At 38.4% G+C, this 27184-nt stretch overlaps 1 protein-coding gene across 1 annotated transcript; it reads right to left on the bottom strand.

Annotated features, from left to right (window-relative positions):
* On the bottom strand, positions 1-27184 carry LOC139733027 (uncharacterized). Its single transcript, XM_071643871.1, has 18 exons — positions 26949-27184; positions 24413-24820; positions 23686-23923; positions 23147-23338; positions 22223-22307; positions 20898-21030; positions 20252-20341; positions 18924-18972; positions 18159-18273; positions 15841-15909; positions 14751-14887; positions 12654-12741; positions 12049-12216; positions 9843-9958; positions 6345-6405; positions 5308-5391; positions 2166-2366; positions 1-1278 (listed from the first exon to the last, which is right to left on the bottom strand). The coding sequence occupies exons 2-18, from the start codon at positions 24765-24767 to the stop codon at positions 1177-1179; spliced, it is 2283 nt and encodes a 760-aa protein (XP_071499972.1). The 5' UTR covers positions 24768-24820; positions 26949-27184; the 3' UTR covers positions 1-1176.

The raw sequence follows: 27184 nt of genomic DNA, 5'->3' as shown, positions 1-27184 counted from the left end.
ACTGTATGTCACATGATGGGCAATTGACCAATTGGATAGCTACATTTTTTTCAGGTATTTTATGATTGCTGATAAGGGCCTTCAGCTTTAGATCATCTAAACTCTCATGACATCAACAGCCTTTAGATATCGAGGGTGAAAATTTCCAAGCATTACGATTTGTTGGTTTTGTTTTGTTTTTGGTTCCTTTTCCTGTTGTCATCAGTCTAAAGAAGAGTGACAGCAAACAGAGTCTGGGATTGAGACTACACACTGAAGATTATGCTACAAGCTTACTTCTGACACTGAGAATTACTAGTCAATAATATAAATGTCTAATTTACTAATGCCATTTGTTTCTTTATTGATTTACATGTACTTTACACTTAAAGGGGAATTCCCCTTCACAGGCATGATGAGTGGTGTTGGTCTTAATATGAAGAGTCGAATACGACTGAAAATTTGATTGATATTCAAGGAGAATCATGGCAGTAATGGAATTCAGAAAACTCACCTTTTTAACTTAAATCATTTAAAGATATTGGTCATATACTGTAAAACGAGGAATGTTTGCGTGCATTTCAATTTTGCCAATTTTGCGAGAGCCAAGATTCGCAAAATTAAAATGCACATGAAAGTTTTTGTTTACACTATATGCACTGAATGTAAGAGGCAACTCACAAAAATTTTATGCCGCGAAAAAGGTTGTCTGCTCCAATTTGCAAAAATTTAAAGTTTTCATGCAGCTAAAATATTGTGTTCTACAGTACACACACGCATACCTTCCATTCACTGCCTTTTCAGTTCAATTCAATTCAATCTAGTCTGGTTTATTCTTGCACACAAATGCTATGGCAGCCAAATGGCTGAATTTCACAATGACATACAGCTGTATACACAATAAGATACGAAATGATATCATTACATTAAAAGAAATAAAAATATTAATAATTATATACACTGTATATACACATCATTGTAATTACATTGAGACCAGGGAGCCACCTCCCTGTTGAGACTGTAACTTTTCGTTTGCTGTCACATGATTTCCTCTAACCAGAAAGGAGTTGTGGTAACACATCGCATGTCACATCAGACTCACTCATCAAAATGCCTCTTAGGGGTCACAGGAGGTGTTATTGCATAAGCCCAGGGTTCCTCTCACGGAATGATTGAAGTGTGATCCCCACCGACCACTCATGGGGTACTGGGAGGGAACTGGTGGCACACACAGAACTCTATGGACACTCTCGGGTCGAGGCACTGGTCGTACTTCTGGTAGCGTGTGACTTGTTTCAGCTATGGAACCACAAGAAAGGAACAAACAACAGCCAAACAAATAAATTGAGTGTCTACATCAATGTAAAAGGTGCAGATGACACAACAACTTGTACAAAAGACAAGATGAAACAGAGTATGAGATACAATAAAGAGATGTCTACTACAGTGCATTCCCATTATAGCGAACACGGGTATACAAAAATTCAGGTTTAAACAAAGTAAAAATTCATGCTGGAAAATTATCCACTCTTACTCTTGTTTTTTATTGTCTATTGGTTCGGTTATAACAAAATAAAACTGGCGGTCACAAGGTCTTTGTTATTATGGGAGTCCACTGTAGAGAAATAGTATCAAACAAGATGCACACACGGTGCCATATCAAATGTTGTCTTGGCAGGGGTGTCGTTTGTTGTTAATCATGAACGGTGAAACTTGATATTAAGATCAAAAGCCGTGGCATAAGAAATGATTAATATCACTTTGAAAGAGGCAAAGTTGGCTTTATTTCCATTTTGGTAATGATATGCACCATATTTGTGTTACAGAAGGCAATAATTACAGTGCACTCCCATTATAACGAACACGGTTATAATGAAATTCTGATTGCAACAAAATAACATTTCAGGCAATAACACTATCCTCTCTATGTTTTTGCGGTTCATTTGTTCAGTTAGAACAAAATTTCAACATAACGAAAGAAACCTGCTGGTCTAAAGGACTTTGTTATCATGGGAGTCCACTGTATTTCAGGATTTTCTTAAGGTTGGGAATATTAGTTGACATGCACAACTTATGGATACAACACACTGCAAAATATACCTGCCAGATAAAGAATATGTAAATCGAGAAATTAAGCATGACATTAAAATGGGTGTGGAGAAACCTGAAAACCATGCTGCACTCACAGATTCTATCTCCCCCTCCTCCGTGATTCGAAGCTCCCATCTTGAGGGCCCCTCCACGGCATCAAACGTAATGATATACATGAGGATGTGGAGGCCGGCGTAATCGTGGCATATCCTGGAAACGGTTACCAAGGAGCCAAAGTGGAGGTCCATGCAGGTGGTGTTGGATGAGCTGGAACTGTTCATCTCTTGGAGGATTCTCTGATACATAGAGAGAGAATTAAAGGTGCAATCCACAAGCAGTAATTTAAAAAATAGTAGCATCAATGTGTCATGAAAGATGTTGAAGAAGATGTAGCCATATCTGAAGTTGATGAAGTTCATTATAAAAAAAAAAATAAGAGACCCGGGGGTCACACGCTCACCTGAGTATCGCAAGTTCACCTTCCATGCATTCTTGCAGACTCTTACCTGAGAACATTGGAAACTTATGGTGGGGGTAGCTTTGAGAATGGGGGCATGGTGTCCATTTGCATATTCAATCACACTGGTAAAAATACCTGCCAAGTACACTGTACTTTATAGAATGAGGGATTATGCAGCTTGGGAAAAAAGACTTAAAGCCCTATCACTTTTAATTAGAACTAGAGAAAAATATTATTGAATATTCATTAATGTAGGAGGTTTGGACCCCCTAGGGCCCCCAAGGAAAGCATGGTGCCCATTCAAACACTTTGAGATCTTATCCCTATGGGAATGCTACCTGAAAAGTTTGGTGGAAATCCATTGGGCTGTTTTCAGCAAGAAGATAAAAATTTTGGCCCGCATTTGGACCCCCCCCCCACCATCCCATGCCGCTTCCTTGGGTCCCAAGGGGGGTGGGGGGGGGGGGGAGGGCACCCCTGATTCTCCCATGAACAAACTTGAAACAACTGTCATCAATATACTGACTCATTGTATTAACCCGTTGAGGACGAGTCCCGAGTATACTCGGGCAGGTGTCTATGGGAAATGCGTGTTGTAGCAAAATCAGTCCGTCCTCAACGGGTTAACTTAGCTCAATCACTTCTGGTTCTAGAGAAAATCTGTAAAGATTCCTTACAGGAGGGGGGGGGGAGGTGGGACCCCTTGGGCCCCCCAGGTGGGGCATGGTGCCCATTTGATGGGAATGAGGTTCTTTCCCCCTAGAGATGCTACCTGCCAACTTTGGTGAAAATTCATCATGGCATTTTCAAGAAAAAGATGAAAATTTACAATTTGGGCCCCAATAGGACCCCTCCCCACCCCCTCCCCTGGGTCCCAAGGGGGCACCCCTGATTCCGCCATGAACAAACTTGAAACTACTGTCATCAATGTACTAATTCACAGTATTAACTTAGGTCTATCACTTCTGGTTCTAGAGAAGAAGATTTTTTAAGATTCCTTAATTTTTGGGGGTTTGGGCCCCTCTGGGGGCCCCCAGGTGGGGTATGGTGCCCATTTGAACAAATTGAGATCCTATCCCCCTTGGAATGCTACCTGCCAAGTTTGGTGAAAATTGGTCAAGGAGTTCTCAAGAAGAAGATGAAAATGTAAAAGTTTACACACAACGGACGACGCCGGACGAAGAGCGAAGAGCCTTAAATCAAATTAAATTTGATTTGGGATTCATGCAAATATGTGAATAAAGAAAATACCTCATATAATTTCTCTCAAAAAATAGAAAGCAAATGATCTGGTTGCATACACTTATATGAAGAATTCATCATGATTTGCAAGTAAAGGGTCTACTTTTTTGTCAAGAGGCCGCTCTGAAAACATCGCTTTGTCTATTTGATACATTCTAGCGACACACGAAATTGATCACATGGTATCAATACAAACACATTACAACATTGATGTAACTCAATTATTAATCTGCACTCCATCAATCAAAAATATGAATATCACTTCATGATGATCCCATCTCTGTGGCATCCAGTCCTTAAACACATTTGAATCAACACTCAAGACACATTTAATAAGCTATAATCTTTGATACCCTGTAAGTCTCAGTTGAAGTTGATTGTACAAGGCATAAAATACATGTACTCATTTATTATTACTATTATTATCATTATCATTAGTAGTAGTAGCAGTAATAGTAGTAGTAGTAGTAGTAGTATTAGTATTAGTAGTAGTAGTAGTAGTAGTATAAACGTTATTATCATCATCATCATTATGATCACCATCATCATCATTATATGTGACCCGCTGCAACAAAACGATCTGAAAGTCAGGGGAGGACAATTTTCTGCAAATGACATGACATTATTCCCTTACTCTTCCACTTTAATGTCATATATAACATGACGCATAAGAATACTCGGTTGCGGAGACATCAATGATTTTATTAGCGCATGTCGAGTGGTTTAAGAAATCAGCGTTTCGAGAAAACCGCCTTCTAAGTTTTCCTTCCGATGCTATCATGATCAAGGGAAGCAAGACAGTTTTCACCGTTTGACAAAAGAAGGTACGCTCCTCGCAACCTCTGCAATGTTCATTCAAGCTTATCGCCGGCGATCTACGCACGACCAATCAGTAACCAGGATGCCATGCACTGACCAATGAGATCACTCCCTCGTTGCTAGGGGCGGAGTCTAGCTGCGGCGCTAAATCCAAATCTTCGGACACGTTTCTATTCCATTGAAAGTCGGAAAATCATGGCCCAGAAAAACACTATTTTCTGGCCTTTTCGTTGATCATTTAGCTTTGAAATTTCAGCAGATGATAGAAGATACATTAGACTACCAAATTATGTCAAAAACAGAAATCCAAACGTTTTGACGGATTTTGATGATCTGACTTCAAACTCGATTTTCTCGGCTCACCCGTCAGCGACTTTAGGATCCTTTTGTTGTAGCAGGTCACATATATAAGCAATTATGGCTTGGATGACACAAGCAACAATAATAACATATCTTGAATACAATGGACAATCACAAGAAGTGCAAAGTTTGCATGCCAAAAATCCTGCGGATTAAGTGGAACATAGAAACAACTAATAGAAGAAAAAAAAAGTAAGAGAAAAATAAAACCAAAAATAGAGAAGAAAATCTTAACAAATTAAGAAGCAATTCATACAGGCTTTCCAAATTATAAATGAGTATCTAATAACACAAATCACTGGCTACAGACAATTCCATTGCTTAAAAAGATCTGTCATATTCTGGGTGATTTTTACCTTGGAATGCTTTAAGTTGATTTCAGCCAATGCTTGCTTCGCAAACAGTACATGGTCATCAGTCCACTCCGACTTTTTCAGTATCTAAATGGCAAAATAATACAGAGAAAACATGCAGGTTCTACGAGAAAGCTAACAGTTGACTTATTGTGCATTCCAAACACAAACACTGAAAATTCTGGAAGAACAAATTCATGAAAAAGGCTTACTGCTGGCATTAATTGCCTGCAGAAAAGAGGGAAAGGCTGTACATATACTGGAAAGATATTCATAAAGTTCCGCAACTGAGAGTTCAACGAGCTTTACCTTATAGCTTATAGACACAGTTGTATTAACCACTAAAGTATTCAGTTACACTACTCTTGTGAATACTTTAATAGTAGCCTAAAATAACCCACCTGCAACATGTAACTATATAATTCATCCTTAAACCATAGCCTGTAGTACTACTGAACTATTCCCCCCTCTCAACTTTCAATAACTTGACTTTGCCAAACTGTGTTCCTATAAAAATATACAGCCTCTTTCATAGCTATTCTACAAAGTGAAATGCACCAGCAAATGGCAGAGTGAAGGAATTAAAGTGTATCTTTGGCCAAAAAATATTTTTTGATATGTGTAAGAGCTACATTTCAGTAACCTATTACACCAAGAATCAGAAAAAAAAAAAAGTTCAATATTCGCAACGAAAAATACACTAATTTTAAAGTTATAAACATACCACTAAAGCCAATGGGTCTGAAAAGAAGACTATAACTTTGCTATTGTTCCCAGGCTGCCTAATCTCATGCTGGTTCCTTATAAATCCCTTGCTGGTTCCTGAGAACAAAAGAAAGTTGATAGCCTTTCCTTTCAGACTCACTGATTTAGTTCTTATTTTCTATATCAAAATATACTTTTTCTTCATTTATATATAACATTTTTTTTCTGTTTGTTGGTGCAACAGATTACTAAAATGCATCTCTTTCACATATCAAAAATATATTTTTTGACTAAAGATACACTTTAAATATGTGTTTTGGTAACCAATGACTTACAGTTGGACCACCACAAGCACAGCTCCAATGTGGAATGCTGGCATCAGCACAGCTGCGTTTTCTAAACCAAAGATAAAATCAGTTTGTATTACAGATTACTTTCTTGAGTTATGTATATGCACTTAATAGATTGTTGAAAAAACAAAAGAATTAACTTTTTTTGTAACTACTGCAAGAGTGGAAATTTCCATTAGATTTAGTTGCTACACTCAGTTTGGCAAGATGAATTTTGTTTGTTCCTAATATCGCTGACTATAATTTGATGTTAAAACTGATTACAGCTTCAGACAGTGGTATTGCATTGCTCCAAATGTGTAGTACTTTGCACAACCTGAAACATTCCTTGTCTGCAATAAAACCCATGTTTCAACATTCATCCCCTTGATTCAAAATCATGATGTTATTCATAAGTATAAATTAGATATGAAAAACAAACACTGTGTGCAACTGATGTCATGATATAACATTGGACTTATACAAGTACATAACATCATGCATTTCAAATTTCCATTTCATTCAATTCCGTGTTTGAGTGAGCAAGTGAGTGAGTGACAGAGTGAGTGTCTACCCAGTTCCCCACACTGCTTCATTTCTATTTGCTCCAATGTACTGAGCAGTGGGTTTTTGTGGTATTTGTTCATGACCAAATTGTTGTGTATTGTGTCAGGATCCACCAGGGCTGTCCAATGTTCAAGTGTAGGGCTAAGTTGAATTAAATATTTTTTTTTTCCATCACCTGGGGGGTGTTTCACAAATAAAGCTGTTCTTAAAGTTACGAAGGACTTAAGAACAACTGGTGATCAGTTCTTGTGCTAAATCATTGAGATTCTGATAAGTATAGCACATAAGAACTGATCACCAGTCGTTCTTAAGTCCTTTGTAACTTTAAAAACAGCTTTGTGAAACACCCCCCTGGCTCTACATGCTTGACTAAAGGTGCCATGCCTACAGACCTACTTAACTGAGCAACCAATGGGTCCTTTGAGAAACTCCAAAGTTCACCATGGTATTAACATGCCATGTATACATGTTCAGCATATAGGCCCCTTATTATATTGTCTGGGACAGCTGTTGCAAAACTCAACAATGGAGTTCCCTAATACCTTCACCTATTCTTTGATCAACCCAAGCTTTCAGGGATTAGCTACAATGTGATGCTGTTTATAGGAAGTATTGTACAAAAGCTGCAGCCAATCTAAACGTCGATGGAAATATTGTTCTTCAAGGACCCCATGTTATGCAAAATGCAACGAGACATGAAAATCTCATCAGAAAAAAAAAAACAACAACAAAAAAAAACCAGTACACCACCATAATGTAATCACATTTGCCTTCTGGCGCTCGGATTATTCGTCAAGATACAACATTTCGTCATAGTGTAAACCCCCCTCACTACATGTCACAGTCTCAAAGGCTACCTTGAGTGTTTAGGAAACAAATTATATACCCTTGGACTTGTGAGACCCAAAAAGACGAGGCATGGTAAAAAGAAAACTGGACCGTCATCTGTTTCACCCACTGCCTCGGACTCGACTCAAGAGTACAGTGTATGTAAATCAGCCAGGTAAGCTACTACACATCAATGGGTAAGGACTGAAAGTATCCCATCTCAGTTGGTCTAGAGTACGTTTTGATGATGTGATATAACAGTTTCACATAAATTGACAAAAAATCAAAAAGACATGTTTGTCACAAATGTGTTGAGTGTTGACTTTCCTTGAACTGGGTTTTATTTGGATGGATGGCTAAATTGTTTAAAAAGAGAGCAGGTATGAAGTGGTGGCGAAGAGTGGCGAAGAGTGGCTCGTGAGTGGCTCGTGAAGTTCATCATAATTGAGCTAGTTTTCAGCAATTTGTGTGAGTAACTTTGATATGTGAACATTGTGTGGAGAGAGGTCATCCACCAGGAGTCGAACTATGATATATATGTGTTGTGACTGAGCCTATTCTTTGCTTCATTTTTGTGTGTCAAAATTACTTTCCCTGAGAGGATATATGTGTCAGTCCCACATGATCAATTTGCTGGAGTATCTTGGAGAAGACTGCATACTAACACTCTGTCTGTGCTAGTCACTGGACCGTAGAACCTCTCTGAATGCCCCTTTGAAGAATCCTTTGCATTGTTATTGCCCTAATCTGGTCGTTAAGACTGCATTGTGCCTAACATGTCCTCTGACAAGCCTACTGTGAAGACCAGATCCCAATCTACACTTGACCGGGTTGACTCCACCCAGCTGACACAAGATGTCATCAAAGACATTCTACAAAACAAAAGCTTCATCTCTTTGGTAGAAGAAACGATTTCCAAGCGGATAAAAGCAATGGAGGAAACCATAGAGAAACAAAATGCCGTCATACTGGACCTTGAAATGAGCAACAATGAAAAGTCCAGAGAGCTCACTGACATCCGAAAGCAGGTCAGCGACCAGAAAGACAGCATACAGGCGATGGATGCTAAGCTTGATGCCCAGGTATTAGGGGATTTGAGGATTTTTACTTTATATGACCTTACATTGTATCTATATCAAATGTATGTATTGTGTTATTTAATTCCTTTTTTTCATGTGGATATACATACGTAAATATATAGATATTATATATATATATATATATAAACTGGACAGCAGAAGAAAGTACCCACTTCTGTCAAAGATCGCACACAAAAATTCACCCCCTAGAAATATACAATTTTTGTACACAGGTGTGCTACAATGCCCCTTACTTATCACATGCACATATTAAAGCGAGTGAATGTCTTCATAATAAAGAAGAACTTGACATGCACAGCATCTTGGTCATTGAATCAAAAGTCCCACACAACAGCACTTTCCACCATGCAAAAAAGGCCACTGAATGGATAACATTTTTAAACAACCAATGTGTCAAAGTGAACACCAGTTTTGTCAAAATGATGTTAATGAGTGTATTCTGTATTTAGGGATGCTATCCTTCCTGATTACGTTAATTCTCAGAATGAAATCAGTTAGCTCTTTAGACTGGACATTACTTTACTCTGGTCTTAGCAAGCTTCCATTAGGAAATTTATGCCACTTCTCGTAAGGCTTGTAAGGCTCATTCTGTTACATTTTATGACTTTTGATTCAGTGACCAAGATGCTGTGCATGTCATTTTTTTCTTTGTAATAAAGATAATCACTTGCTATTGGGTATGTGATTACTAATGGATATTGCAGCATACCTGTGTACAAAAATTGTTTATTTCTAGGTGGTGAATTTTTGTGTGCAGCCTTTGACAGAAGTGGGGACTTTCTTTTGCTGTCCAGTTTATATATATATGCATTTTGTGATGTATATGTTGGGCCTCTGCAAATAACAGTGTTTGTAGCCATTGTAAATTGACAGAGTTACCAAGGGATTGATTTCAAATGATATTGGAAAGGAGACAAAGCATTAGTTACCCATCATTTCAATACTATGCCATGAATGTCCATCCTGTCAAAACTATTGGCTACAACATGCATTGAGCATAGATACTTACCTCGGAATTTCCTGGGTTAGCAGGTTGTAAGAGTCCTCCTTAATATGACCTTTAACCTGATCAAGATGAGGATAGTCCATCAGTGACTTCATGGTTTGATGCAAGTCATAATGAACCTAAATTCAGGAATGAAAGTCACATGAACTACATATTACCACAACTTTCACAACGTGTACACTCTCTTATCTGTGGTGACATATCAAATTGTCATCATTGTATAGTTTGTAACCCGACAAGAACACACAAGGTGGCAGAAACAGCTCCTCAGAACAGTCCAAGACAGAATTGTATATGTGACCGTACACCATAAAATGAACATAAAGTCGCACGCACTGATTTTGAGTGAGGACTGAAAATAAGTGAAATGGGTCTCTTTTCTCAGTTCACACTTTTCCAGAGTTTATGCTTTCTTTCCAATATTTAGATAAGTTAGGAGAGTCCATTTGATTTGAGTTATACACCATTTTAAAGGTTAACGTCTGCTCTTTCAGAATATGGTCTTAACTAAAATTCATGTCTGGCGACTTTTTGTTTGTTTTGTGGTGAAGGGTCACATATTATGTCAAGAGCTACAGTTTGTACCACCTGCAATACCAGTATCCTGCACATGCACCCTGTTCAAAATCATACAGCAGATAGTTTTCAAGATTAATCTTTGCAGGATTATTAACTGATAGAATTATAATTCTATCATTGGTTGTATATTGTTGTCCACACATATGTTATAACCTCTAGTAATCTCCTGAACCAGCGGTTCCAACATCAAAACTTTAGAAATTCATAACTTTTGCATTGATCATCTGATTTTCCTTAAACTTTCACTGATATGTTCTACTAATGTTGCTGCTTTCACTCAATCCACATTTTTCTTTGGATTTGGGTTTCTTTTAAGGAGCATTCTTCAGCAACTGGTTCAAGGGATCAGCAATGGCTCTGAGATCTTAACTGAGGTTGGATCTCAGATCTTTATTGATGGCAGCAGTAAACTTGAAAGATAGAGCTTATGGGCATTTTTCTCTTTTTGCATGACACAATCTACATTGTTCTCTAGAAGCTAAATGCATTCAAAAGTGAGAGAATTTCTACATGCAGTTTGAAGTAAAGCTGAAAATAGTAATGTCTTTGTCATGCCACAAGATTCTCTTGTGAGATACATGTATTGACATGTTGGTCGAGAGAGAAAAAGAGGAGAAATCTATTGAACCAAATATCTGGGGATGCAAGATGTCAAGTTGGTCAAATTTCCAGGGTAAGATGTCACCATAATGGTGGCATGCAAGAAAACTAATGTGTCTCAATGCCAAATACAAACTTGCAAAGTACACCAGGCTTTATTTGAGACATTCTGAAGATGAGCAATATTACTTCCAGGGTCGTACCATTTTCCTTCGAATGATTACAAAATGTGCTGCACAGACTGATATGCTTCTTTCCCTCTTGGAGAAGAGATACTAGTAGGCCAAAACTACATGTATTTCTTTTCTCAGGTAATTAGAATGAGCTATCCGGCAATGCTAAAGGCAATATACATGTAATGGCAATGAGCATCATAACAAGGGATGCGTCTTGGACACCACCAACACATCTGTCAATCAAAATTATAGAATGGGTAGCGAGAATCCTGTGATTTCAATGGTTGAGAGCTATGTGTCAATTTTTTACCAGCTGCAGGCTGAGTCACAGTGGTAAACATGTTGTCGCCCACTTGCAGCAAAGCTTTGCGTACTAAGCAAGCATTAGTGCACTCAGTACGAGACACCTATTGGCTAAAAAAGTCATGCATCCAGTACTTTTTTCCAGGCATCCAGTAAATACTGGATGCATGATCTTTGGGCTGTCGTCTATGGCAAGCCAAAAGGAAATGCATCCAGTAAATTTGCCATCACGTATAGTACAACAGAAAAATGAATTTTTGGGGTAGGAAAATTACCCATTCTATAACACAGAAGACGCACATGTCTTTTCGTGCGTCAGTCGGAATAGTGTGCATGTTGCAAAAATGGAATGAAGCTTAAACTCACTTGGCTCCGCCTTGTGGGTTAAGCATTCCATAGTTACCTTATGCATACAATTTTGACTGAGGCCCCTCAGACCTATGCGTCATTTGTATAATGACAATTCAGTTGACATTTAGTGACATTTCATAGCAGGAGAATAGTTTCCTTCATCATTGATCCTCCAAACTTTCCACCAAATTGCATCTCACCACATATCTCTGGCTGTTGATTAACATGTTCCTCTCCCACTCTGGGTGTGTCTCCAGAACATGCCTTGGGAGGATGACAGCTAGGAACGGTAGGAGTATCTCCATGTAGCTACCAGGGTGGTTGGCATCATCACCATGGTAACGATCTCCATGATCCCCAAAGAGGAACTACCAGTCAAAATATAATATCAGTGTTACTGTAGAAATAGACTTCTTCCTGTCATCCTTAAACTTTCTTTATTGTTGCTAAAATTTCATTGATTTTTTTTTTTTTCATATTGTTTTGGTTTCGGTTCTAAATTATTAGATTATTAGATCTGATTGTGGCAGGGCAAAACATATCTATACTGGAATGGTAACTTAAAGGGAAAGAATGCCAGAAAGCAAAAACTGAAAACTGTTTTTTGCATGGAAAGGGTCAAATTCACATTCAGTAATTTCTGATTATTTTCCCTATATATATTCTAATGTCCCTATATTATATTATCTTTGACATGAGCTTGAAAGCTACTGTCACTTAATATCTCTTCAGGAAAAAACCCAACATCGCCCAGGCAAATGAGTTAAAAGGGTGAAAGGTTTAAAGAAAGTGAAGAATATCTTACTACTGCAAGATCGGGCTGGGTCTGCATTAAAGACTCCAGCGTTGCTGCCAAAAGAGCATCCACCTGATTTGCTGATTCTTGCTCTGGTCTGAAACAGTGGGGGGCAAAATGGCAACATCAATAGTGAAACACAAGCATTCACGATACCCACATTTTCCTATCATGCTTGCCATAGACTACCTCTGGTGCATCATTTTGTTTTTCTCACTTACTAGTGTTTTGGCTGACACGATGATGATGACATCTCTGTGGTGCTTATTGTTATCAATTGCCGTGGTCAGACTGGCAAAAGATTGAGAAGATGAAGTTCATGAACTTTAAGATCTCAAAGTTTTGCCAGTGTGACTGCAAACTTCCTGTGAAATTTCCCTCATTCCAGACAAACTTCTCGATCCGTTTGCGGGCGGTGTCTCCGAAGTGCGAGGTCATTGTCATGTACAGATGTGCATTGTTACGTCACAATCACTAGCCATCGGACGGTGCGCTCTTTCTTCTTTCTTGCGCGCGCGTACCAATGACCCAAACTTCTTGATCCAAGTTTGGCTGCCAGTGTGACCACGCACGACAAAAGATCGCAAAGACTTCGCGATGTTAAACTTTTCGATCTTTTGTCAGTCTGACCGCCCCTAATATGTTGTTTTCACTTCAAATGGCTGGCCATCCAGGTATCCCTTTATATGCATAGCTAAACCTTTGCGAGCTTTTTCACCATGTGCATTCGATTGGTAATCCATCTTAAACTTTCCCTACGTGTAAAGCAAGTCTAATGGAGGTGTAACAGTGTGCCTCAATTCCATCAGGAAGGCCACTGTGACACAATAAGCCAGTTCGCAGTTCCACTTTGCGCATGAGCAGAAAAAGGTCATTTGCACCAAAAGGCATGTCGGTTTTTAAATTCACTGAGATAAGCATCTGTCATAGGATGATTATTCATGCAATCCTTGTAAACGTTGCTTGCCAGTACATCCACCTGACAGCAAGACTGGTATTTGGCAATGAATAAAAACAGTTTTTTTTAATGCGTTCAAAGCAAAACAATGAAATGGATGCTTCCCCGACAGTTGATTGATGGACCATTCTGGTCACCTGGTCTATGCAAGTTCATTCATTGTTTGAACAAAAATTCCATGAATTGTTACGTCACGCAAGCTCACCGGTACGCGTAATGTCTCTTTGAAAACAACTGAAGTGCCTACCCAACTGAGAAAAAAGAAAGGTCATTTGTACCAACGAGCCCATGAGCTAACTACGAACTGGCTTATAGGGATGGGGGATCATGTGCCCGCTATTCAGTGACAATTAGTTTTACAATCATCTGTGCTGACCGGCAAAGAAAGCATTCCAACATGCGTGCCGATCAGCGATCAAATCACAGTATAAAGGGTTAGAGAAACATACCACTGTTATTCACTTACAAAGCAGATGAAATATTAGTCTCGGTCGCGGAAACTGCATTCAAATAAAAACAGTATCTACAACTCCTACCATGGTGATGAACATTCTCCATACTAAAAAAACAGTATCACAATTGTATCACAATTGCATCACACAGAGTATGTGATTGCACAGTAGGACAAGGAATATGACAAAATGTTCCCTACTGGCAAAACCAGCACCAGCCAATCAGCCTCAGCTGTCGTTTCTTTAAAGGCACAGTTTACCATTTTCAACTGAAATAAAAACCCAGAATTAATGCTTCAAAATAGTTCCAAAATGTGAGTTAGGCATAGAAACAACCAATGTAAAAATGTTTATTAGTATAATCAATGTTAAGAATTGATGATACACAAAATGTGATCAATGGTTATGATAAAAACGTTTCCAGACTAAACCGTCTACACTTACGGTTTATTGAGAAAAATAGTGATATCTCCTTATATTTTAGGTTCTATTGCAAAATTCTTATATGGGAGGAGGTTTTGCGATACAACTGACCTACACATATGCATCAAATGTGATATCTTGAACATTTTTTAAATCACTGCTCCCAAAGGTAAACAGGACTTTTAAATAACAAAATATCAAAATTCCTTATGAATTCTGGACTTGATGAGTATACATGGCTGAATGTGAAGAAAGCAGCAGTTGTTGCCTTGCCTGTGCTTTGCATTGAGATCGAACCCCGCCCACTTTGCTGGGTACTCAAGATTCAGGAAATCCCTGGTGTAGTTCATGATGTGTTCATGGATCATGGTGTCCCCATCACACAGACCACTCAGAACACCTGGCCGCACCTGGGGACATGGAAGAAGATTGAAGAACGGCTTCATGGAGTCTTTGAGCATCCAGCCCAGATGGCAAGAGGAAACTTCCCTGGACCTCACTGGTTCCACTTCAATGGACTACGGTCACCAACTGACTATATTTACTTTTGACACGATATAAATGCTAACCGTTCAGGTTCGATAGCTTACGATATGTTCCAAAATATTATTGATGTCAGTGCACAACCAATTGGTCACCCATGCTTGCAATCACCTCTATTAAGGGTTTGAACAACAACTATGGCTATCTTCCCTTTAAATTAAAGCTCATTTTGCATACATATCATTATAATTATATGATTCACAATATGCAATGCAACAGTAAATTATGTTTGGAACACTTTTCCCCCACAGGAACTGACAATATCTGCAAAGCATTGAAGAGAAACAATAATTGCCTCAACTTATTGAACACAGCCAACATCAAACATTAACTTAGGCTCACATCTCTCTCCCCTATCCCCTTGTTTTGTTTGTCTTCTTTTGTCTTCTTTTTATTTATTTATTTATTCATTTATTATTATTATTTTTTTATTATTATTATTATTATTATTTTTTTTTTTTTTGGGGGGGGGGCGCATGTCATACTGATGTTTTTTGTCCTATATTTCTCTTCTATATTGCATTTTGTGATAAGGATATACCATTCTGTGACAACTCCTCCATTTTTTCAGACAAGACATAATGAAGCTACCATGTACATGTGAAAGAGCCACAAACCAGTACTTGGGAATGGGCAGGGTGACAATCTTGTGTGGTAGCGCCCCAACAGAATGTGACTCAGAAAGCTATCATCTACTAGTATCTCAGGGGTTACACTTTGAAGGAGGCAATCAATGTAAAAGGAATTGGTGTTTGTGACAATGGCGCTATTCAGTGGGAATGATGCAGTGAATCAGTTGTGTACTTTGTCTGAGACTCACCTCCTTGTTTTCAAGCTGCACCCAGCCATGTTCCCAGTGCGGTAACTCTGCCGGTAGATGGTTGCACGTCTGTGTGGACAGGAAGGAAAGAGAAAGGATGAAATCTGCAAGTTTGGGAGATACGTAACTTGACGGTGCATATGCCAGCTTTTGCTTGTTCATTGTCTTAGCTGAAGAAGTACAAAATAATGGTCCACCTAGCTGTAAAGTTTAGATATTTTCTATTAAGGTTTTAGTGTGGTTTGTTACTAATCTCGGTGAAATGCGATAATAATGTAATGATATGGTCTTTTTAACACAGGGTTAATATTTCTATACCTGGCAAACGAGGGACATCGTGGATAAAACTGTCTCATACAAAAACATGAGCACTTGCAGACCTCCCAACCTTTCTGACTGAAAAATAGGGATCACGTGGCTCAAAAGTAGGAAAGAAAGAGCAGTTCCCAAAATTATCCAGACAAGTTGGGAGGTCTGCACTTGGCAGGATTTGAATTTTAGACCCCCATTAGAAAATAAAGGATTCCTATCCACTAAACTGCCCCCATAGGGAGCAAGGTTTTGGGTGTGAAACCAAGAAAAGATGCTTTACTGCAGTGAGAAGTTGCATAACTTGTCAAAAAGGGTTGCACTCTGCAATTCTCAGGACTGTAGTCTATGCTAATTACACATGTGCTCATTCTCTTTCCAGCTTGGAGGAAATAAGAGACAGAGAAAAGCCTTGTACGATGAAGCAAAACTAGATTTTTCGGATGAATTCAACATAATTTTAACTTTTTTGAGCACATATGTTGTTCACAGAGGGTGAAGACATTCTGCAGATGCAAATCACTACCTGAGCTTGGGGATTCTACATTAACTACACAGAATCACATGCATACAATAATATTTACCTCCACAAAGCCAGACTAGAGATGAATTTTTCTTGCAGCGATGATGACTTGGAGACAGATGAAAGGGACTGTTGACTGTGTGAGATGATTGTGATGGTCTATCACTCATTCTAGATGGCAACATGTAGCACACAAAATGAAATGAATTCTGACTTTTTGTGTCTTTGAATTATGGATGATGACACACACGATACAAATATTTTGTCACATTTCCTGAAGACAGAAAGCAAACAGTTAAAAACAAACAAACACAAACAGAAGCTCTGGTATAATAGCTACCTTCATAACATCCAACTACTATATACAGCTGGATTTACAGGTAGGCAGCATAAAAGAATAGAAAAATGAGGAGGGTGAAGTGTGGAATGTCTGAAGTTGTCGCAAGTGGGCGAGTTCAGAATTACGGCAAACATCTGGTTACGTGCAGCAAGAATTTCTGTCACGTCACTGCGGGCAGGCACATCACAACAGCAGTAACACAAGAGAATGATAAGCAGCTACAAATATATATCATTTTTATCTCAAAGTTTCTGCTATGACAAAATAGAGCAAAGTACAGATGACAAGTCAAGAATCTTAGAAGTGTGAAAAGAAACTAAAGAGTGTGGTGCGGCATGAGATGTAAAATACTATAATGGAAGTGAAAGAGACACACTATCAGGAGATGAACAAGAACTTGTTCTTTTTCTTCTACAAAGTAAAGAGCATAAACTGTAGAAACATGGGTGATCCTTCGTAAGGCGCAAAAACACTCTCTTTATTTCAATTTTATTTTTCCTAGCAGTTAAGGACACTCAGGAGTAAAATAGTGGTGTTTTTGCAGTCAGCAGTTTCCTACTCTAAATTCATTTAAGACATTGTGAGACTTGCTTTTTTTTTTGGGGGGGGGGGGAGGGGTGATGGGCTTTTCATTCCACAACAACTCTGTCATGTTTGCAAACACAGGATACAATGTAATTCTGAGTATTTTACACATAGGATGAAAGTTTGTCACGATTAAAAGAAAGACTTTCAACAGGGGTGTGAGCGTAGGCTACTTGTAGAAAAAAAAATCAGAATATTGTAAAAAAAAAGTCTGAAGTAGTTTAAACTGTAAACATTTAAATGTCATTGAACTGCAAAAAGAGTCTGAAATGTGACTTTTCGGCAGAGTACAAAAAGTCTGAAATCAGATTAAAATCTAAACTATCAAACTCTGAATTCTCACTTTGACCTTCTTGTTCCACACCCTTCTCCGTTGACAACTTTGGAATGTGCCAAGGAGAATGATACAGGGATTTGGAGGACAATTTGGAGAGTGTCTCTTATTACCTCTTGTCTGTGACAAACTATAATTCCCCATATGGATAATGCATGACTCATCACTGTTGCCAACAGCAGATGGTTGAAACTACAGCTTGTAGAGAGAACTTCTGTTCTTCTTACCGCACAGATGGTTTGTGTTCCCATGATGCCGTTTCCTGTGTCCATGGCATAGCTGGTGAGGAAGCCATGCTGGTTGGCATAGTCCCACATCCACTCCTTGATTGGCTTGGTGTACCTGAAGAGAAAGAACCAGAGTAAAACTGAAGTTAAAATTCTTTCTTACTTAAGATTCTAAACTTCCTGAGAACTTTCTTTCAAGAATTTGAATAATTATGCTGCACCTGCTGAATGCTATAAGGATTACAACCAATGCTTGCTGTCAGGCAGAAGATTGGTGGTCTTGTGGATAAGACACCTGTCTGGAGATCAGGAGGTTTTAGGTTCAAATTCTGCTAGAGTATGTATGCCCATGATTTCTTTTATCATGGCTACTACTAAAACACTGATCAATTCAGTGCTTATCTATGTTGATGTATGGCAATTTATCAATCAGTTGCAATAAAAAGATTATAAGCTTCTAATAAATTCATACTGACAGCAACCAGGGTCCAGTAGGCAAAGGGTTGGTTTAGGATGTGATTAGAAGTCACCTTTAGGGTATGTGAGTGACCATGTAATATGCATGATCACACACCTTTAGAGTGAATTTGAACAAAGTCTACTGCTGTATGCAGCCAACTAAGATGCCTTCCTCTTTATCATTTGTTTGTTTATAACTACAAGTATGGCCTTATGGGAGGGGGAATCACAGGGAATCACCCCCAAAAGACTTTTAGATTAGAACTTTTGTGCCTTTATCTTGCAATGAATTTGTTTTTACAGTACCTGTGAATCAGTACTCGTTTCTCCTCATCAGCTCTCTTGAAATATACTCCTGTTGATTGAAAAAGCCATCAGTAAAGTGTCAGTACATCTAAAAACTGCATTAGACTAGAGAGTAATCATATTATGCATTATAGATATCTTTATCATAATGTATATGTTTTTGGATTTCCTTTTCAACTATTTTCTTTTTGCCACTATCTGTCTATTGTTCTCAGACAATCAGGCCTACTATAACAACACTACCAGTACTTTCAGTCATCTGGGTGAAGTAGGATTCCGTAGAGTGGAATGAAGCTTGGTTGAATGAATAATCATAAAACGAAATATCAAATGCATGGCTCAGATGGTATGTGATAGTAGTAGAACACACAGATTCTCCTTGTAGGCATGGGAATGAAAAATCACAGAAGCGTGGAAGAGAGTAGAATGTGAAGACACCTGTCGCATTACCTACATCTATACAAGTCAAAAGCTCACTGGGTGCGGTGCAAGAAGATACCTGTGAGCATCAGACAAGTAAACAGCCTTCATCATCTTACTGCCTGACTAGAAAAGTTTTAATGCTTCTGATGATCTTTCTTTTTTTTTTTTTTTTTTTGGGGGGGGGGGGGGGTCAACAGGGTATTCATTGCCTCCATAATTCAACATTTTATATCACATCATAAAGAGTGGAAAAAGAAAATACACTGAACTTCGAAAGACATTCTTGAGATTAAAAAATCACAAACTATTTACACAATGTACATCATTTGTTTTGGTAAATTATGATGTGTTTTCATACTATTCAAATCTTCCTCAATTCTTTTGCAAATTTCTCTTTCAAACAAATATTGCAAATCAATTTCACGCCATTCTTTTCCAGTTTTATTTCTTTTAAAAATATACATTTGTAAATACACCACAAGGTAATTGTCAAAAATATATCTAGTTCAGTCTCCTTATGGGCTTTTAACAGATGCATTCCCGTTATTTCAAAATCAATATCATAGGCAGTATATAAGTTTGATTATAACTGTCAAGTACGAAAAGAAAACCTTATTTAATTTACACTCAATGAAAGCATGTAGATTATCTTCATCTACACCGCAATGCTGACATTTTCCATCTCTTTTGATATGCCATCTATACAAATTCTTTTTTACTGGTAGTAAATTATACAAAATCTATCATTATTGCACCATATATCCCTTTTGTTCTCATGTATTCAATAATATCAATAGTCATTCGTATATTAAAAGCTGATAATCGATTTTAGATATAACCAGTTTGATCTTCGTTTACAATTTCACTAATCACTGATTGCAATACTTCTGATGATGGTGTCTCACCTGCATAGAGGGGCGTAAGGTTCATGGCAGTCACACCACCGATGGAATTGAGGCGGTTGAATAAGAAGGCTTGATGGGATGAATCTGCACCTTGTTGGTTGTCGTCCAAGAAACACAAACAAACATTTGCAGCAATGAAATTAATATGCTTATGAAACAAGATATTCAATTATACATTTTGATTTGAATAATTTTAATTCAATTCAATTCAATTCAATTCAATTCAATTCAATTCAATTCTCTTGTTTGCTTAGAACTGGAAATCTGTTTTGTTTGCATGCATACATAATACATCAACACTTAACAGAAGTTTTATGACAACTTTCTACACAAATTACCCAGAAAGTGAATAACCATGAAAAAACTCAAGCCAAATATCATGGATCCCTCTATTGCAGAAAGGCTAAAGTAGTTTTGTGAAATTTTATTCTCATTAACTCCCTACACAGTCACATGTCGTAAATATGTATTTGCTGTCAGTTGCATGGTTAAACCAGTCCCATTACTGTGTTTATTAATAAATAGGAACTTTTTCAGGTCCATTATGATGGACCACAGGGAATCGATATTGCAGGCCATACCGTACAATTCTCTAGTCCCAAACCTACTGGCCAGCAGGAGGAGTAGCATTATCGGATCCACTTACTTGCATTGAACAGTCTCCTCAACAACTGGCGTGTTTGGGGCAGACCGCAGGAGCGGTGGAACTGGGCTCTTGAGAGGGAGTCAATATTGATTGCTAGCACAGAAAGTGGACGCCAGTCTTTACGCTCCCGTTTCTATCATCAGTGTGAATATGCAGAAGTTTGCATTGAAAGATCATTATTGCATCTGCAACTTCATTTTGAGAACAAAATGTTGGAAATAAAAACAAAATTACAACACGCCTAATTATCAAGAAACAGAAAGTGCCAATAAATTCCTAATTTCACTTCAGATTACTGGTAAGTCAAAAAGATCTAGAAAAAGAATAGAAAAAAGAGGAGACATCCCATTTGAAGGGGGAGGGGTTTCTAACTACAACCAAACTCAATTTGTGTTTGTGTTTTAAAGAAAGAAGAGAGAGAGAAAAAAAGTGGGACCCTATATAACAAATAATTTGCCCCAGATAATGCTACTGTAAATCAAACATAAAAAAATCTTAAAGGTATAAAATAACAATATCAGATATACCATCAAATGTCTCCACAAAGGACCTCATAAAGTCGCCACGAGGGAGCTCAATGCCTGAAAACACACTTTTGAATCATGACCAATCACTCTGTTGACAAATTTTGCTATGTCAAAAATATGCAAGTTTTCTGTTGTTCAAGTTCTGGTAATAACATTATATACTTTCTAATACGGGGCTAGAAACGCACTTTTTTTCCCATAGTGGCCTGTTTGGGCTCAGGCGCCTAAAATATTTGAAGTTGAAATTTTGGTCGCTTGAAATTAAAGGAAATATAATTCTAGCTGCCTGGTTGGGCCACCAAAAGACAGCCTTTTTGGAAACTTGCTGGCCTGACATCAATTTTTAGTGGCCCCAGGCCACCACATAACACATCATACTATTATTCTGTTGCTATGTCACTTTAAAATCTCTATAGATATTGTACATGACTCCCCTGCTTTCAATAGGCATGTCACTGGATGCATCTATCAACAGGCCTTAAGCATACATTGGTCAAATCGTTCTTACTATGCATACTGTATTCACAATCCTTACAATATCTCCCATTAATGTGATTGACCCAAGGAAAATTGACATTAGAAATTGAGAGTTCCAAAATTTTACCTCTGCTGAAATTGATTATAATTAACTATTCTTGCATGCACTGATTTTAGGTTGGTTGGTTGAGTCCCAATTCATTGTTTTTCAAATGCAGGCTGAGAATAAAAAACAAAGTTTTGCTTGTAATCATTTACGATAAATCCCCTGGATTTGCTATTAATGTGTCAAAGAAAATCACTGTGCAATCACATTCTTACCATTTTGTCAAATAATTTCCTCTGACTTGAAACTAAACTGGCACTGGGAATAAACTGAGTTCTGTAGTTGTGGTGAATTCCGGTACTGACGCAGAAAGGAAACGAAGAAGAAAACCTTAAAACTTCAAAGAAAAGGAGTGAGATAATTGCTAAATTCAACCAACAAGGATGTCACAAAAAATAATAATCTCATTTTTGCAACTTTCTATCCAAAATCAATACACACCAAACTTTGGTATAAATCAAACAATTATTGTAACCTATAGTTTGAATTAAACCCACCACTAGGTATTAACCTTTTCAATCAAGGCAGACACGATAGAAATCTTAATTTTTGCCATCGATAAATTGGAATAACAAAGATTTTATTGGAAATTTCAAGGATTTATATAAATCTTTTGTAACATACCTCATGTCCTCGAATAAAAACAATAGGAAAGGCTATTCCGAATCATTATTTTACAATTTATTTTTATCTTCTTTTTTTGTGAATGCCTTTACCTAACAGGTTCAGGAAATCAGACAGCAGATTCTTTTTTCAAAGTTATTGGAACTTGATATTAGAGATCTGCATGTTCATAAGACAGCCCGTAACAATTAACTGCCATATAAATCATATAATTACGTGGGGTTTTTATTTTCGCCAATTTTGTGAGCCAGGTTCTTTTTGTAAATTTAACAGCAAATAAAAATATTAACTCTGATACCGACATGAATGTGCCATGCATGAGCATAAATTTCTCCATTTGTTACTGCACTCCACTACAAAACATTAAACTATTCAAAAAATTGTTGCGAAGTCTGAATTCCCCCCAAAAATACAAATGCTAAATATATGGCATTATACAGAACTCATTAAGACATTCTGACGACACTGCGACTTCATATACAATATGAAATTCAGTTAAATGTATATATGCTCACCCATTCAAAGTTTCTACTCTGCACAAGACATCTGCATACTGCGTCGGAAATGGAATGTTGATCGGCTGTGTCACATGATTCCAAGATGAATACTGATTGGTGTATGTCTTCATTGTCTCATTTGTGAAGCCGCCGTTTCTTTCAAAGTACCATTCCACTCTGAAGTCACCTGGGCAGTTGATTGTTAGAGATCTGCAAATTTGTTTTTGCAAGGAAAGCAAGCACCAGAACATCAAATGTGAGTTATCCACGCAGACAGCATCATTATGTTTGCAGCATCACATTGCGTAAATGTCCAGATAAAATTTGGAGATTGGTGAAGTTAAGTCAATCAAATTTCATCACAGTTACGTACTCCTTCCACAAAATATCATATTCTAAAAATCAATTGTTAACGACATCAAAATTAGAGCGCACTTGGGCACTGAAAGGGAACTAAAGATACACATGTATGATACAGATCCAAATTGAGCTTTGCAATAAAGACTACTAAACGAAATAAAAAGATTACTGGGTACACATGATACTAACAATCATACCTATTATGTCTGAAGTGAGTGGTATATGTTGGACTGTGGTTGCACTCCCAACCAAAGTTGTGTCTACAGAGTGAGTCTGGAGCATCCATCTCAATAATTGGGCAGGAGCTGTCACTCAGGGTGGAAATCTTGGGGGAAAAAAGACTTTCCTCCAAGTTGTCCAAGACGTGCTGCCGTAGGCTTAAAGACCACATCCCTTGAAAGAGCATTTCTCTCTGTTGTAGGACTGGATGGGAATCTTGGGAAAGTGAATGGAACAATACTCTAACACTAGAACTTATTACAAAATCATATTTTTGTTTTTATTCTTTTATTTTACTGGGAAAATACTAGTAAACTTCCTGTGTTTATAACTTTGCAGAGGAGAAAATCTAATACCTGAAAGACATTAGCGAGTTCTTGTTTTTGCAAAAGTTCAATTGCGTGCCATATTCAAGAAAATATCCACAATGAAAATATTCCACTATCATAGTAGCACACAAAACATCTGATAGAAATGTGAATTTTTTTATATGAAGAGAGAACTTCACCAGTAAGCTGGAAAAGAAGTTGAGCATTAAAGATACAATCTCCTCTCTGTGATCAATAATGACCATGATCATTATCACTTGATCAAATACATTGTAAACACATGTCATCTATAAAGTTTAGTGTAATAGAATAAGTAAGAATTTCCTAGATCACATCCATCTTTTTGGGGATTCCATGAATAGGTGGTTTTGCTTACCATTACTTTCCAGGCCAATTTTGCCGGCTGCAGTCTTAGTCAACCCCTCTCTTGGTTTTTTCAATTCATTGAGCTTGGCCCAAAAGCCACTCTTTTTCCTCTTCTTCCTGAGCTTATCACGACCTGGCTCCCATCGGGTTTCTCTCTTAATGTCAATAACAACGGCATCATTAAACTCCAGCTGATTGCGTCTGAGCTCAGAGTCCTCCAGATAGATTGTGACTTGACTTGTCGGCTTTGTCACCACCACGATCCACAACAGTAGCTGGAGAAACAGCACTAGAAGAATGCAAAGCATGACTCGATATTTCGATCTGAAGCAAGGTGGCAAGGTCACTTTTACTACTTCCATCATTGTTCCGTTGATGCGCTGACAGTGGACATAGCAGACTTGTTGACATCTTGTATCTGGGTGCAGGGGAGAAGATGGTGAATAAATCTGTTTCAAAGATTCTGCTACACTGCTAGTCTTGGCACACTCTTCTCTTGCCAGGCCTACAAGGTATTTCTACTCATTTTGTCATACCACTCTACGCTACCCTGATTTTGTAATGCTAGCTTGAAGGCATTATTTACCATATTTGCAGATGAAACAAAAACCCAGCTATATAGTGCTTCAAAATAGTTCTACAATCAGAGGTGAGCTAGGAATAGAAATAACCAAATATGTAAAAATGTTAATCACTGTCAGTATTTCAATGTTAAGTTGAAAAGTTGTTAAAGTGGGGGGCTTGGGACCCCACTTTTTTTTTGTTTTTGCACCATACAAAGGCACAGGAATACATTTAGGTGTCAACACTTTGGGCCCCCCCCCCCCACAGTTTTTACCCGGAAGTGCATAAGTGACACTACTACACTAGAAAGAAATAGATAGCGATCTTGAAGTGTGAGCGCGGTAAGGTTATGTTTTTATACCTAGTTGTATACCTTTTTTTTTTTGCATGTCAGCTGAAGAAACCTGGAAATGGCACAAGAAGTTGCACTGAAGACCTTATTTATTTATTTTTATTTTTTGCCTGTTAACTCATGAAACCTGGAAGTGGGCTCCCCCACTTTTGAAAACGCTCTGCCGGCCCTGATACATGCATGTACTAGAATTATTATGGGCAGTCATGCAGTCATATCATTAATACACGTTGGAAAAGCATAACATGCACTTCACACATACAGTACACACCTGTTATAACAAAGTCCTTGGGACTGGCAGTTTTCTTTCATTATATCAAAATTTCATTATAACTGAACAAATAAACAATGAAAAAACATTGAGCTGATAATGTTGCGGTCTGAATTTTTACTTCGTTGTAACCGGAATTTTGTTATAACCGTGTTTGTTATAACGGGTTGTAGGGGTATCGCATTTCAAATTACAGCACCACTGAGTGCGGAAAAATAACATCCAATGCGTTCAAAGCAGTTACTTAGGCCTACTGTATACACCGAACATTGGACAGGTATAACAAGCTACACTGCCCGCTTTGTTTACCAAGACTATATGCTCATCTCCTGTCACACCATTACTTTCCAAGATGGACTGGGACCTAGCTGTTACACACCCGCCGTCTCCTCGCGCAAGCAACAATGTTTTATCAAATACAACACAACCTGGTGAACATCTCCTTCTCAGCCATCATAATCCAAGCAGCCTACATTGGCAGAAAACTTATAAATGACCACCTCCTCAAATACACAGTCCTGGCAGCCACAATTAATCCATACAAACACTTGTTTTTCCCCCAAGAGCAACAAAACTGTGGTAAGTGGAACTGCCTACCATACTCTGCAGTTACTTCAAGAACACCTAACCATGCTATTAAACGCACTGCTCTCAAAGAGGCTGCCTTCCCATCTATCTATTCGGAACGTGCAGCCCCCCAGTAGGATCCAGAATGTGCCTATAAATCCACCGGATTGATTTTAACTTGCACCTTACATGGCAAATTTTTACTTGTAATTAATTAAGTATAGGATTCTAATTGATTATAGACATACATTGTATAATGCTACCTGTAGTGTAAATACACTCCATTGACCTTTGATGTCACCATGTAGTTTACCATCCCAGTAAAGCTTCCTACAAAAAGCTGCAACAGGGATTAGAGATTCTACTTCTTCCAGGGGCAGATTCAGGAATTCCGTAAAAGGGGGGGGGGGGGGGGGGAGGCGCACGCACCCCTCCACCATTTTTTTAAATATCTTTTGTTTCAACTAAAAAAAAGGGGGGGGGGGGGTAGGGTTAGGGCGTGCACCCGCTGCGATCCTCCCTGAATCCACCACTATCTTCTCAAGGTTCAAGCCCCCTAAAATCTAGGATTTCCCCCTCAACAATGACAACGTGACATGACAACATTTCACAGAACAAAACGAACGACCATGACGACACAAGGTCAATAAGGATGTATTACCGGTACTCTACTCTGTAGTACTAGTAGGGCGGGAGGCCGATGAATGAATAAAATGAGATGGTTCAGCCCCCAGGGCTGGGGCTAGGGCTGTACCAACGTTAGTTAAGAAGCACATGAGAAGAGAGAGATACCATAGGTCCAGACAATGAAGAGCTCTGACTTGGACTCTAGTTCATTTCAGCAATGGCCTCTCCGGACAAAGGGAGTCACTGTACGGGGAATCTCCGGGGGAAGAACCCCGTACCGACAGCCACACACTTCTGATGCAGCAGCCCTAAGAGTCGGTCTGTGTTTGATCGTGTCCGTCGGGGATAATATGTTCCGCTGGGATTGCGTCTGCCTTCACGGAATCCCGTCCTACCGAGGA

This window comes from Diadema antillarum, unplaced genomic scaffold (genome assembly GCF_040938485.1).
Source record: "Diadema antillarum isolate AM-2024a unplaced genomic scaffold, OU_Dant_1.0 seq00000460_RagTag, whole genome shotgun sequence".
Lineage (NCBI taxonomy): Eukaryota > Metazoa > Echinodermata > Echinoidea > Diadematoida > Diadematidae > Diadema > Diadema antillarum.
Note: the sequence above shows the minus strand (reverse complement) of the source record. Positions and strands in the feature narration are given on the sequence as shown.

Coding starts and splice junctions, on each gene's coding strand:
- LOC139733027 (XM_071643871.1), bottom strand. CDS start 24,767: ATGATGGAAGTAGTAAAAGTGACCTTGCCACCTTGCTTCAGATCGAAA. Junction 12,742..14,750: donor GATCTCAATGCAAAGCACAG/GCAAGGCAACAA, acceptor CCACTGTTTCAG/ACCAGAGCAAGAATCAGCAA. Junction 9,959..12,048: donor TCAACAGCCAGAGATATGTG/GTGAGATGCAAT, acceptor TCCTGAATTTAG/GTTCATTATGACTTGCATCA.